General features: G+C 41.1%; 1 protein-coding gene across 4 annotated transcripts in view; it reads right to left on the bottom strand.

Moving 5' to 3' along the window:
• UGGT1 (UDP-glucose glycoprotein glucosyltransferase 1) overlaps positions 1-15,391 on the bottom strand; it is a 124,294-nt gene that overhangs the window by 54,165 nt on the left and 54,738 nt on the right. For all 4 annotated transcript variants that reach the window (XM_060153115.1, XM_060153117.1, XM_060153116.1 and 1 more), the window contains exon 18: positions 9,820-9,984. In XM_060153115.1, the coding sequence (XP_060009098.1) occupies positions 9,820-9,984 (165 nt within the window). The remainder of the gene's footprint in view (positions 1-9,819; positions 9,985-15,391) is intronic.

The following is a 15,391-nucleotide window of genomic DNA, read 5'->3' as shown; positions in this document are numbered from 1 at the left end:
TTAAGCAAGAATTTCTTACATATGATACAAATAATACAAGCAACAACAACAAAAAAAAGTAAATTGAACTTAATCAAAATTTAAAACATTTGTGCTTTAAAAGACACTACCAAGAAAGTAAAAAGAGAAACCAGAAAATGAGAGAAAATATTTGAAAATCATAAATAATATGGAATTCATGTCCAGAATATACAAAGAACTCTTATAACTCAACAGTAATAAAACAAATAACCCAATTAAACACAGGCAAATAATCCGAACAGACACTTCTCCAAAGAGAAATAAATGGTCATAGGAAACAATGCTCAATATCATTCATGGTTGAGTAATGCAAATCAAAACCACAATGAGATACCACTTCACACCCACTAGGCTATAATCGAAGAGACAGACAATACCAACAACTGGTTAGAATTCAGAGAAAATGGAACCTGCATACATTGCTGAGAGGAAAGTATAAGGGTGCAGGTGCTTTGGAAAACAGTCTGGCAGTTCTGTTAAAAATGGAATTACTATTAAAAATAGAATAACTACACTCCTAAGTGTATACCCAAGACAACTGAGAACATATGTCTACATTAAAACTTTTACATGATTGCTTATAGCAGCAGCATTATTCATAGTAGTCAAAAAAGTGGCAATAACCTAAATATGAATGGATAAACAAACTGTGGTATATCCACTGGAGGAACTATTAATTTGGCCATAAAAAAGGAATGGAGTACTGACACATGCTCCAATAAGGATAAACCCTGAAAACATTATGCTAAGTCAGAGAAACCAGTCACAAAAGACCATATATTATATGAGTCCCTTTTTGTAAAATGTCCCAAACAGGCAAATCCACAGAGACTGAAAACAGATTCATGGGTGCCAGGGGGTGGGGTAGGGGAAAATGGGGAGTGATTGCTGCCGGGTGTCAGGTTTATTTTAGGGGTGAGGATAATGCTCTGAAATTAGACAGCGGTGACAGTTGCATAATTTTGTGTAAATACTAAAACCCACTGCACAGTCCACCTTAAAAGGCTGAGTTTTGGGGGTCTGGGAAGATGGCGGAAGAGTAAGACGCGGAGATCACCTCCCTCCCCACAGATACACCAGAAATACATCTACACGTGGAACAACTCCTACAGAACACCTACTGAAGGCTGGCAGAAGACCTCAGACCTCTCAAAAGGCAAGAAACTACCCACGTACCTGGGTAGGGCAAAAGAAAAAAAGAATAAACAGAGACAAAAGAATAGGGACAGCACCTGCACCAGTGGGAGGGAGCTGTGAAGGAGGAAAAGTTTCCACACAGTAGGAAGCCCCTTCGCGGGCGGAGACTTTGGGAGGCGGAGGGGGGAGCTTCGGTGCCGCGGAGGAGTGCACAGCAACGGGTGCGGAGAGCAAAGCGGGGAGATTCCCGCACAGAGGATCGGTGCCAACTGGCACTCACCAGCCCTAGAGGCTTGTCTGCTTACCCGCCGTGGCGGGCAGGGCTGGGAGCTGAGGCTCGGGCTTCGGTCGGAGCACAGGAGAGGACTGGGGTTGGCGGCTTGAACATAGCCACATAGCCTGAAGGAGTTAGTGCACCACGGCTAGCCGGGAGGGAGTCCGGGGAAAAGTCTACACCTGCCGAAGAGGCAAGAGACTTTTTCTTCCCTCTTTGTTTCCTGGTGCGCGAGGAGAGGGGTTTAAGAGCGCTGCTTAAAGGAACTCCAGAGACGGACACGAGCCGCGGCTAAAAGCGCGGACCCCAGAGACAGGCGCGAGCCGCGGCTAAAAGCGCGGACCCCAGAGACAGGCGCGAGCCGTGGCTAAAAGCGCGGACCCCAGAGTGGGGCGCGAGCCATGGCTAAAAGCGCGGACCCCAGGGACGGGCGGGAGACGCTAAGGCTGCTGCTGCCGCCACCAAGGGTCCTGTCTGCGAGCACAGGTCACTATCCACACCCCTCTTCCGCGGAGCCTGTGCAGCTCGCCACTGCCAGGTTCTCGGGATCCAGGGACAACTTCCCCGGGAGAACGCACAGCGCGCCTCAGGCTGGTGCAACGTCACGCTGGCCTCTGCCGCCGCAGGCCCGCCCCGCACGCAGTGCCCCTCCCTCCCCCCTGGCCTGAGTGCGCCAGAGCCCCCGAATCAGCGGCTCCTTTAACCCCGTCCTGTCAGAGCAAAAAACAGACGCCTTCCGGCGACCTACACGCAGAGGCAGGGCCAAATCCAAAGCTGAGCCCCTGGGAGCTGTGAGAACAAAGAAGAGAAAGGGAAATCTCTCCCAGCAGCCTCAGAAACAGCGGATTAAAGCTCCACAATCAACTTGATGTGCCCTGCATCTGTGGAATACATGAATAGACAACGAGTCATCCCAAATTGAGGAGGTGGACTTCGAGAGCAAGATCTATGATGTTTTCCCCTTTTCCTCTTTTTGTGAATGTCTATGTGTATGCTTCTGTGTAAGATCTTGTCTGTATAGTTTTGCTTCCACCATTTGTCCTAGGGTTCTATCCGTCCATGGTTTTTTTTTTCCTTAATAATTAATTTTAATAACTTTATTATACTTTACCTTCGTTCTTTCTTGCTTTCTTTATTTCCTTCCTTCGTTCCCTCCTTTAGACAACGAATCATCCCAAATTGAGGAGGTGGTCTCTGAGAGCAAGACTTACGATTTTCTCCCCTTTACCTCTTTTTGTGAGGGTGTGGTGTATGCTTCTGTGTAAGATTTTGTCTGTATAGCTTTGCTTCCAACATTTGTCCTAAGGTTCTATCCGTCCCTTTTTTTTTCTAAATAATTATTTTTTAATTCAATAACTTTATTATACTTTATTTTATTTTACTGTATCTTCTTTTTTCCTTCCTTCCCTCCTTCCTCCCTCCCTCCCTCCCTCCTTTCTTTCCTTCTTGCCTTACCTTCTTTGCTTTCTTTCCTTCTTCCTTCCTTCCTTCCCTCCTTTCTTTCTTTCCTTCTTCATACTTATACTAATTCCCTCTACTTTTTCTCCCTTTTACTCTGAGCCATGTGGATGAAAGGCTCTTGGTGCTCCAGCCAGGAGTCAGGGCTCTGCCTCTGAGGTGGGAGAGCCAACTTCAGGACACTGGTCAACAAAAGACCTCCCAGCTCCACATAATATCAAACGGTGAAAATCTCCCAGAGACCTCCATCTTAACACCAGCACCCAGCTTCACTCAACGACGAGCAAGCTACAGTGCTGGACAACGTATGCCAAACAACTAGCAAAACAGGAACACAACCCCACCCATTAGCAGAGAGGCTGCCTAATCATAATAAGGCCACAGACACCCCAAAACACACCACCAGACGTGAACCTGCCCACTAGAGAGACAAGATCCAGCCTCATCCACCACAACACAGGCACTAGTCCCCTCCACCCGGAACCCTACACAACCCACTGACCCAACCTTAGCCACTGGAGACAGACATCAAAAACAGCAGGAACTACGAACCTGCAGCCTGCAAAAAGGAGACTCCAAACACAGTAAGATAAGCAAAATGAGAAGACAGAAAAACACACAGCAGTTAAAGGAGCAAGATAAAAACCCACCAGACCTAACAAATGAAGAGGAAATAGGCAGTCTACCTGAAAAAGAATTCAGAGTAATGATAGTAAAGATGATACAAAATCTTGGAAATAGAATAGACAAAATGCAAGAAACAGTTAACAAGGACCTAGAAGAACTAAAGATGAAATAAACAATGATGAGCAACACAATAAATGAAATGAAAAAGACTCTAGATGGGATCAATAGCAGAATAACTGAGGCAGAAGAACGGATAAGTGACCTGGAAGATAAAATAGTGGAAATAACTAATGCAGAGCAGAATAAAGAAAAAAGAATGAAAAGAACTGAGGACAGTCTCAGAGACCTCTGGGACAACATTAAACGCACCAACATTCAAATTATAGGGGTTCCAGAAGAAGAAGAGAAAAAGAAAGGGACTGAGAAAATATTTGAAGAGATTATAGTTGAAAACTTCCCTAATATGGGAAAGGAAATTGTTAATCAAGTCCAGGAAGCACAAAGAGTCCCATACAGGATAAATCCAAGGACAAATACGCCAAGATACATATTAATCAAACTGTCAAAAGTTAAATACAAAGAAAGCATATTAAAAGCAGCAAGGGAAAAATAACACACAAGGGAATCCCCATAAGGTTAACAGCTGATCTCTCAGCAGAAACCCTACAAGCCAGAAAGGAGTGGCAGGACATACTGAAAGTGATGAAGGAGAAAAACCTGCAACCAAGACTACTCTACCCAGCAAGGATCTCATTCAGATTTGATGGAGAAATGAAAACCTTTACAGACAAGCAAAAGCTGAGAGAGTTCAGCACCACCAAACCAGCTTTACAACAAATGCTAAAGGAACGTCTCTAGACAAGAAACACAAGAGAAGGAAAAGACCAACAATAATGAAACCAAAACAATTCAGAAAGTGGGAATGGGAATATACATATCGATAATTACCTGAAATATAAATGGACTAAATGCTTCCACCAAAAGACACAGATTGGCTGACTGGATACAAAAACAAGACCCTTATATACGCTGTCTACAAGAGACCCACTTCAGACCTAGAGACACATACAGACTGAAAGTAAGGGGATGGAAAAAGATATTCCATGCAAATGGAAACCAAAAGAAAGCTGGAGTAGCAATTCTCATATCAGACAAAATAGACTTTAAAATAAGGACTATTAGAAGAGACAAAGAAGGACACTACATAATGATCAAGGGATCGATCCAAGAAGAAGATATAACAATTGTAAATATTTATGCACCCAACATAGGAGCACCTCAATACATAAGGCAAATACTAACAGCCATAAAAGGGGAAATCGACAGTAACACATTCATAGTAGGGGACTTAAACACCCCACTTTCACCCATGGACAGATCATCCAAAATGAAAATAAATAAGGAAACACAAGCTTTAAATGATACATTAAACAAGATGGACTTAATTGATATTTATAGGACACTCCATCCAAAAACAACAGAATACACATTTTTCTCAAGTGCTCATGGAACATTCTCCAGCATAGATCATACCTTGGGTCACAAATCAAGCCTTGGTAAATTTAAGAAAATTGAAATTGTATCAAGTATCTTTTCTGACCACAACACCATGAGACTAGATATCAATTACAGGAAAAGATCTGTAAAAAATACAAACACATGGAGGCTAAACAATACACTACTTAATAATGAAGTGATCACTGAAGAAATCAAAGAGGAAATCAAAAAATACCTAGAAACAAATGACAATGGAGACACAACGACTCAAAACCTATGGGATGCAGCAAAAGCAGTTCTAAGGGGGAAGTTTATAGCAATACAAGCCCACCTTAAGAAGCAGGAAACATCTCGAATAAACAACCTAACCTTGCACCTCAAACAATTAGAGAAAGAAGAACAAAAACACCCCAAAGTTAGCAGAAGGAAAGAAATCATAAAAATCAGATCAGAAATAAATGAAAAAGAAATGAAGGAAACAATAGCAAAGATCAATAAAACTAAAAGCTGGTTCTTTGAGAAGATAAACAAAATAGATAAACCACTAGCCAGACTCATCAAGAAAAAAAGGGAGAAGACTCAAATCAATAGAATTAGAAATGAAAAAGGAGAGGTAACAACTGACACTGCAGAAATACAAAAGATCATGAGAGATTACTACAAGCAACTCTATGCCAATAAAATGGACAACCTGGAAGAAATGGACAAATTCTTAGAAAGGCACAACCTGCCAAGACTGAATCAGGAAGAAATAGAAAATATGAACAGACCAATCACAAGCACTGAAATTGAAACTGTGAATAAAAATCTTCCAACAAAGAAAAGCCCAGGACCAGATGGCTTCACAGGCGAATTCTATCAAACATTTAGAGAAGAGCTAACACCTATCCTTCTCAAACTCTTCCAAAATATAGCAGAGGGAGGAACACTCCCAAACTCCTTCTACGAGGCCACCATCACCTTGATACCAAAACCAGACAAGGATGTCACAAAGAAAGAAAACTACAGGCCAATATCACTGATGAACATAGATGCAAAAATCCTCAACAAAATACAAGCAAACAGAATCCAACAGCACATTAAAAGGATCATACACCATGATCAAGTGGGGTTTATTCCAGGAATGCAAGGATTCTTCAGTATACGCAAATCAATCAACGTGATACACCATATTAACAAACTGAAGGAGAAAAACCGTATGATCATCTCAATAGATGCAGAGAAAGCTTTTGACAAAATTCAACACCCATTTATGATAAAAACCCTGCAGAAAGTAGGCACACAGGGAACTTTCCTCAACATAATAAAGGCCATATATGACAAGCCCACAGCCAACATCATCCTCAATGGTGAAAAACTGAAAGCATTTCCACTAAGATCAGGAACAAGACAAGGTTGCCCGCTCTCACCACTCTTATTCAACATAGTTTTGGAAGTTTTAGCCACAGCAATCAGAGAAGAAAAGGAAATAAAAGGAATCCAAATCTGAAAAGAAGAAGTAAAGCTGTCATTGTTTGCAGATGACATGATCCTATACATAGAGAATCCCAAAGATGCTACCAGAAAACTACGAGAGCTAATCAATGAATTTGGTAAAGTGGCAGGATACAAAATTAATGCACAGAAATCTCTGGCATTCCTACATACTAATGATGAAAAATCTGAAAGTGAAATCAAGAAAACACTCCCATTTACCATTGCAACAAAAAGAATAAAATATCTAGGAATAAACCTACCTAAGGAGACAAAAGACCTGTATGCAGAAAATTATAAGACACTGATGAAAGAAATTAAAGATGATACAAATAGATGGAGAGATATACCTTGTTCTTGGATTGGAAGAATCAACATTGTGAAAATGACTCTACTACCCAAAGCAATCTATAGATTCAATGCAATCCCTATCAAACTACCACTGGCATTTTTCACAGAACTAGAACAAAAAATTTTGCAATTTGTATGGAAACACAAAAGACCCCGAACAGCCAAAGCAATCTTGAGAATGAAAAAAGGAACTGGAGGAATCAGGCTCCCTGACTTCAAACCATACTACAAAGCTACAGTCATCAAGACAGTATGGTACTGGCACAAAAACAGAAAGATAGAGCAATGGAACAGGATAGAAAGCCCAGAGATAAACCCATGCACATATGGTCACCTTATCTTTGACAAAGGTGGCAGGAATGTACAGTGGAGAAAGGACAGCCTCTTCAATAAGTGGTGCTGGGAAAACTGGACAGGTACATGTAAAAGTATGAGACTAGATCACTCCCTAACACCATACACAAAAATAAGCTCAAAATGGATTAAAGACCTAAATGTACGGCCAGAAACTATCAAACTCTTAGAGGAAAACATAGGCAGAACACTCTATGACATAAATCACAGCAAGATCCTTTCTGACCCATCTCCTAGAGTAATGGAAATAAAAACAAAAATAAACAAATGGGACCTAATGAAACTTCAAAGCTTTTGCACAGATGGCCAAAAGACAACCCTCAGAATGGGAGAAAATATTTGCAAATGAAGCAACCGACAAAGGATTAATCTCCAAATTTTACAAGCAGCTCATGCAGCTCAATAACAAAAAAACAAACAACCCAATCCAAAAATGGGCAGAAGACCTAAATAGACATTTCTCCAAAGAAGATATACAGACTGACAACAAACACATGAAAGAATGCTCAACATCATTAATCATTAGAGAAATGCAAATCAAAACTACAATGAGATATCATCTCACACCAGTCAGAATGGCCATCATCAAAAAATCTAGAAACAATAAATGCTGGAGAGGGTGTGGAGAAAAGGGAACACTCTTGCACTGCTGGTGGGAATGTGAATTGGTTCAGCCACTATGGAGAACAGTATGGAGGTTCCTTAAAAAACTACAAATAGAACTACCATATGACCCAGCAATCCCACTACTGGGCATATACCCTGAGAAAACCAAAATTCAAAAAGAGTCATGTACCAAAATGTTCATTGCAGCTCTATTTACAATAGCCCGGAGATGGAAACAACCTAAGTGCCCATCATCGGATGAATGGATAAAGAAGATGTGGCACATATATACAATGGAATATTACTCAGCCATAAAAAGAAACAAAATTGAGCTATTTGTAATGAGGTGGATAGACCTAGAGTCTGTCATACAGAGTGAAGTAAGTCAGAAAGAAAAAGACAAATACCGTATGCTAATACATATATATGGAATTTAAGAAAAAAAAAGGTCATGAAGAACCTAGGGGTAAGGCAGGAATAAAGACGCAGACCTCCTAGAGAACGGACTTGAGGTTATGGGGATGGGGAAGGGTGAGCTGTGACAGGGCGAGAGAGAGTCATGGACATATACACACTAACAAACGTAGTAAGGTAGATAGCTAGTGGGAAGCAGCCGCATGGCACAGGGATATTGGCTCGGTGCTTTGTGACAGCCTGGAGGGGTGGGATAGGGAGGGTGGGAGGGAGGGAGAGGCAAGAGGGAAGACATATGGGAACATAAGTTTATGTATGACTGATTCACTTTGTTATAAAGCAGAAACTAACACACCATTGTAAAGCAATTATACCCCAATAAAGATGTTAAAAAAAAAAAAAAAAAAGAGTCATGTACCAAAATGTTCATTGCAGCCCTATTTACAATAGCCCGGAGATGGAAACAACCTAAGTGCCCATCATCGGATGAATGGATAAAGAAGATGTGGCACATATATACAATGGAATATTACTCAGCCATAAAAAGAAACAAAATTGAGCTATTTGTAATGAGGTGGATAGACCTAGAGTCTGTCATACAGAGTGAAGTAAGTCAGAAAGAAAAAGACAAATACCGTATGCTAACACATATATATGGAATTTAAGAAGAAAAAAAATGTCATGAAGAACCTAGGGGTAAGACAGGAATAAAGACACAGATCTACTGGAGAACAGACTTGATGATATGGGGAGGGGGAAGGGTGAGCTGTGACAGGGCGAGAGAGAGTCATGGACATATACACACTAACAAACGTAAGGTAGATAGCTGGTGGGAAGCAGCCACATGGCACAGGGATATTGGCTCGGTGCTTTGTGACCGCCTGGAGGGGTGGGATAGGGAGGGTGGGAGGGAGGGAGACGCAAGAGGGAAGAGATATGGGAACATGTGTATGTGTATGACTGATTCACTTTGTTATAAAGCAGAAACTAACACACCATTGTAAAGCAATTATACCCCAATAAAGATGTTAAAAAAAAAAAAAGGCTGAGTTTTACGGCATGTAAGTTATATCTCAACAATAACTATATATATATAAAATATGTGAATTTTTCTGAGTCAAAATTCCTTACAAGTAGAACAAATATCTCTTAGAATGGCTAAATTCTTAAGAATTTTTAAAATAAAATTTAAGCTTGAAGCCAATAAAATTCGTTATTTCAAAAACAACGTACAGAGGGCTTCCCTGGTGGCGCCGTGGTTGAGAGTCCACCTGCCGATGCAGAGGACACGGGTTCGTGCCCCGGTCTGGGATGATCCCACGTGCCGCGGAGCGGCTGGGCCCGTGAACCATGGCCGCTGAGCCTGCGCGTCCAGAGCCTGTGCTCCGCAACGGGAGAGGCCACAGCAGTGAGAGGCCCACGTACCGCAAAAAAAAAAAAAAAAAAACGCACAGAAAGTCTCAGGGATATTTTCACTACAGCAGAACCTGCTGGGAGTCTGCAAATCAATTATGAGTGGTGTATAGAAAACTTTATTGCCTACTACAGGACTACAAAAATGTAAGCAAACCATCCTCTTTCAAAATCAGCCTTGAAACAGTACTTACCAAGTACACTGCTCTTTGAAAGAAGGTTGTAGTCTCCAGGATTTTGTGCATTGTGATGGTTTCCAACTCATCAGGGTCCAGCTGCTCCTTTTCAAAGGGCATTCCATTGAACAGGACAACAGGCAGTGGACCAACTCCAGTCTGCTCATAGTAGCCTCTTGCTTCCTGAAACACATGGGACCACAAACAGCATATTTTTGTCCTTCCTGAGACAAATGGAACAAAGCATATTTTTCACACATACATGTTCTAACAAGAAAAGAAACAGAAATATGGAAACCAAGAAATAACTAAAGAAAAATTCTTTTAAAAATAAATAAAGAACTGGGGCTTCCTTGGTGGCGCAGTGGTTGAGAGTCCGCCTGCCGATGCAGGGGACGCGGGTTCGTGCCCTGGTCCGGGAAGATCCCACATGCTGCGGAGCGGCTGGGCCCGTGAGCCATGGCCGCTGAGCCTGCGCGTCCGGAGCCTGTGCTCCGCAACGGAAGAGGCCACAACAGTGAGAGGCCCGCGTACCGCAAAAAAAAAAAAAAAAAATTTACTGAGTTTTAATAAAACCACAAAACCTTATAAATCAGGAAGTGGTTGAAGATGGGGATGAGGGTAATTTTAAGCAGCCCAGGCTACCAGACCTGAATTACATATACTACAGCCCAAATTATACAAGAGACTTTTGAGCAATGATGGAGATATTCTATCTTCACTGTCCAATGCAGTAACCACTAACCACATGTAGCTATTGAGCACATGAAATTAATTAATTTCCACTTTAAAAGCTCATGTGGCCAGAGGCTACTATAATGGGCAGCACAACTATAGACTGTCATAAATTATTAGTGCTCCTGGGCAGATAACTTGAGATGAAATATTTACACCCAATTCTAAATTTAAAAGGGTCCATATCACTAAACAAGAAGTTACACCTACAGAAAACAAAACAAGGTTGGTGGGAAAACAGTGCTCAAAAATTGTTCTATAATGTACTAAGCTCAATCTTTTGCCTTCTCCAGGACAAAAGAGGTTCCTTGGCAGGGAAGTACCAGGCGAGCAAACATATCTGAGACTTTTCCAACAATCGACATAGGTACATTCCCCCAGATATCAACCACAGACCCAAGACTAAGATTTTAGAGTAAAAACTATATATTACCCAAGATATAAAAAGAGCTCCTTAAAGCATTCTTGTTAAACATCTTGTAACTGCTATCTTCTGAAAATAGCAGAATTTTAAAATATATAACCATTTTAGATAGCACAAATAGAAAAGTACCTCAATTCGGTAACTAATACCAGTCATCAGCTTAGTTTCAGATCTAGCCACAGTGATAACTGATAGTACAGACTTATCTGATGGACTAACATGGCACAATGAGAAAGGCCTTCCAGGTTGATTTCTGCCATCTCTGTATAACATGGTTAAAACTTTTAAAATGTACACTCCCAAAACTGTTACATTAATTCTGTTCTTTGACATCTCACCTATCTCAAAGAAGTTCATAAAAACTCAATTTAAATATACTTTGAGCTTTGAAAATCAATCTCCCAGGAAAACAAAACAAAATCCACATTATAACTCTCAGTGACTATAAGAAGTAACACTGGTTTTCTCTGAACGTGGCAACTGAGTAAAAGGCAAGAGTGGGAGGGAGATGTTTTGACTATGAACTTTGCAACTTGCAAATAGATTATCAGACTAAAAATTAACAGAATGCAGGCCAATTATCAGAGTCACGCTTAAAAATTACACGTGAGAATTTCTACCAACTGATCACTAAAAATGTTAATTACACATAATTTTGAAACACTGACTACAAAGTCACAAATAAGCCATTCATAAATGATAACTGAGATTAATAAAGACTCAGAGTTAATATGCCAAATGTAAAATGTTTGCATGAATAAGTTAGAACTTTTCTTACTTTGACTTTGAAACATATAAATATGCACCTATCAGACTATATTCTCTTCAGTTCAAAAGATCTACCTTAATTGTACTACGTAGTTTTAGAAATGATTACTTCTTTCAAATACCAGGCATAGAAGATAACACAGCTTCAGATATACACAAAGGTACAGATATTCCTAAGTGTAATAACATTTGCTAACTGCACTCATTCCTCCTTTAAAAAAAAAACTGCACTCTGGCTTCCCTGGTGGTGCAGTGGATAAGAATCTGCCTGCCAATGCAGGGGACACGGGTTCGATCCCTGGTCCGGGAAGATCCCACATGTCGCGGAGCAACTAAGCCCGTGCGCCACAACTACTGAGCCTGCACTCTAGAACCCGCGAGCCACAACTACTGAGCCCGTGTGCCACAACTACTGAAGCCCATGTGCCTAGAGCCCGTGCTCCACAACAAGAGAAGCCACCGCAATGAGAAGCCTGCGCACGGCAACGAAGAGTAGCCCCCTCTCACTGCAACTAGAGAAAGCCTGTGCGCAGCAATGAAGACCCAACACAGCCAAAAATAAATTAATTTTTTTTAAAAATGCAGTCATTCCTCCTTTTCAAAAAAATCTATTTTTCTTGGGCTTTTTCATATGAGGGGTACAGCTCCTGCAACTTAAAAAATCTTACTGATCATTAGATTCTTAGGACCTCTGAGAATCTCCCAACATCCTTCTCTTGAGAGTATATGCCTACTTAAATAGCTAGGTAACTACGATCTGTTTATATGGGAAGGGCCTCTAACCAGTAGAGATGAGGAAAATGGCCAAATCTGGGAACCTATTGAGGAGTTAGGTCTGTGATACTCCCACCTGATTCTTCAGCAAAATCAAGATTTTAATGCATAAAAGACAACGTGTAAAAATACCCTTTTCCCCAATTCGTCCACTATAGTCAATGTTTTTCAAGCAAATCCTTTTGATATAGCAATCATCCACAATAAAAAAGGCAACATGTACTTTTTCTTCAATAGGATGATAGAAAACCAGAGTTAAACATTTTCCAAAAGTGAAATATAAGAAAATTCCATTAATTTTCTCAAAGATTCCCGAAGTGGCCCTTCTTTCCTTTTATTTCACCTTTTCTTTTTCTACAGAATACTACTCAGGCTGTTTGTGAAAATGTGAAAAATCACTACATGCCCATATCAATATTATTTTATTTTTTTAAAAAAAAGGTAAGTGACTGAACAGAAGGTTGCAGTACAATAATGGAAACATGTTCAGTCTAAACTGAGTAGCTCTCATGACCAGCTTCAACTCCAAACCTTAAAACAAGGAGATTTAACACTGAGGCAGGAGTGATGTCAGTATCATGGCTGAATAAGACTTCCCTCATTAGTGTCTCCCCCACAGAAAAATAACAACTTGGCATTTATCCACTGACAAAAGGGTCTTTGTGGGAGCTTTGGAATTCAGCACCATATGCCAAGTGGCCCGGGAGAAGTGTTGCAGCAGGTAACATGCAGATGGACTTTGACCCTGGCTGTGGGCTCTGCACTGATGCATGAGCTGGCTCCAGGGAACCCCTGGGAAAAACTATCTTAATCAATCACCCATAGACAAGACAGCCTCTGTGAAGTCCAGGTTTCCAGCAAGAAGTTCCAGGACACCACTGGAGCAAAAAAATATGAATTTGGACACACTGGAGAGGGTAAGAGAACAGTCTGACTTTACTCACATCACCCCTCTCCCGAGGCAGTACAGCTTAGGGCCACAAGAGATCTTCTGAGCCTATGATTTCTCCTACAAGGGACATAAGAGCAATGGCTGAGCACTCAACCTCCCCAGCTATGTGGGATGCTGCCAAAGAGGCTCATTTCTCTCCCGCTCCATCCAGAATACTGACTTGTGAGTGGCATCACCATGGGTGAAGAGGCTGGGAGAGCAGCAGACAGTGCACTCATAGGGCATTTAAGGAAGGCAGATCCTACTTACGGCATCAACAAGCCCACCTATGAGACACCCAGGACACCTCATCCACAGATGCCCCCAGATGACTCATGGGCACCCCACAGTGCTCTGCACACACCTTACCACCATATACCCACACCCTGTGGCTGGCTGCCAGTGCACAATCCTGACAAGGGCAGCAAGAGTGAGCTTCGCCAGATGGATAGTGAGGACGTACAGAAAGCCAATCCACATCAGCAGGCCAGCAAGAGACAAAAAACTTGAGCTTTAGTGCCACTGTGGGGGAAACAAAAAGGAGGTGGCCTGTCCGCACCCAGCCTGCGGGCAATGTAGAATCAAGAGGAGCTAAATAAACAAGTTCAGAATTCTGCACAAGAGGGAACAACAGCACGGAGCAGGTGTACCCACAGACATTCTGAGAAAGCCTCAGAATTCCAACCTTCCTGAAATGGAAGGTATTTCTCTCCCAAAGCAGAGAGTAAAGACTGGTAGAAGTGACTGCTACCAGTCACTTCTGGTAGCAACTTACAATTGCAAGGAACATGAAAAATCAAGAAAGCATAACATCACCTAAGGATCGCAATAATCTTCCAGTAACCAATCCCGAAGACATGGAGATCTGCAATTTACCCAATGAAGAATTCAAAATAGCTGTTTTGGGGAGACTCGGTGAGCTACAAGAAGACACAGAAGGACAATTCAACAAAATCAAGAAAACAATACACAAACAAAATCAGAATTTTTTTTTTTTAACAAGAAATCAGAATTTTAACAAAGACAGAGAGCATAAAAAAGAACCAAACAGAAATTCTGGAGCTGAAGAATATAATGAATGAAATTTTTAAAATGGTATAGCATTAACACCAGAGTGAAATCAAGCAAAAGAAAATAACCTACAAGTTAGAAGACAGGAACTTTGCAATTATCCAGTCAGGGGACAACAATAACAACAACAGCAACCGAAGAATTAAAGAAATGGTATATGGATAATTTTCAAATTACTGGAGTTCCAGAGAAGATGAGATAGAGAAGGGGGCAGAAAGCTTATTTAAAGAAATAATGGATAAGAACTTCCCAAATCTGGAGAGAGATTTGGATATCCAAGTTCCTGAAGATCATAGGTCACCAAAGAAAATAAATTTAAAGAGAACCTCTCCAAGACACATTATAATAAAACTATCAAAAGTCAAAAACAGACACTCTTAAGAGCAGCAAGAGCAGCAAGAGAAGAAGCAGCTTGTAACTTACCAGGGAAGGCTAACAGTGGACGTCTCAGTAAAAAAGTTGCAGGCAAGGAGTGAGTGGGATGATACATTCTAACTGCTAAAAGAAAAAACTGCCAACCAAGAATACTCTACCTGGCAAAGTTATTGTCTAGAAATGGAGGAGAAATAAAGACATTCCCAGACAAACAAAAGCTAAGAGAGTTCATCATCACCAAACCTGCCTTACGAGAAATGCTGAAAGGAGTCCTTCAAGCTGAAATGAAAGGACGTTAATTAGTAACATGAAAACATACAACACACTAGTAAAGGTAAGTATACAGTCAAATTCAGAATACCCTAACACTGTAAATATGATGCTGTATTAACCACTTAACTCTATAAAGGTTAAAAGACAAGAGTATTCAATGAAGCAAGAGAGGGCCCTCAACTATGAATTTTGTAGCAATGCCCTCCATGCTCAAAGAGAATGCGGGATGGATGACAGTT

The sequence above is a fragment of the Lagenorhynchus albirostris genome, chromosome 6, assembly GCF_949774975.1.
Source record: "Lagenorhynchus albirostris chromosome 6, mLagAlb1.1, whole genome shotgun sequence".
Taxonomy (NCBI): Eukaryota; Metazoa; Chordata; class Mammalia; order Artiodactyla; family Delphinidae; genus Lagenorhynchus; species Lagenorhynchus albirostris.
Note: the sequence above shows the minus strand (reverse complement) of the source record. Positions and strands in the feature narration are given on the sequence as shown.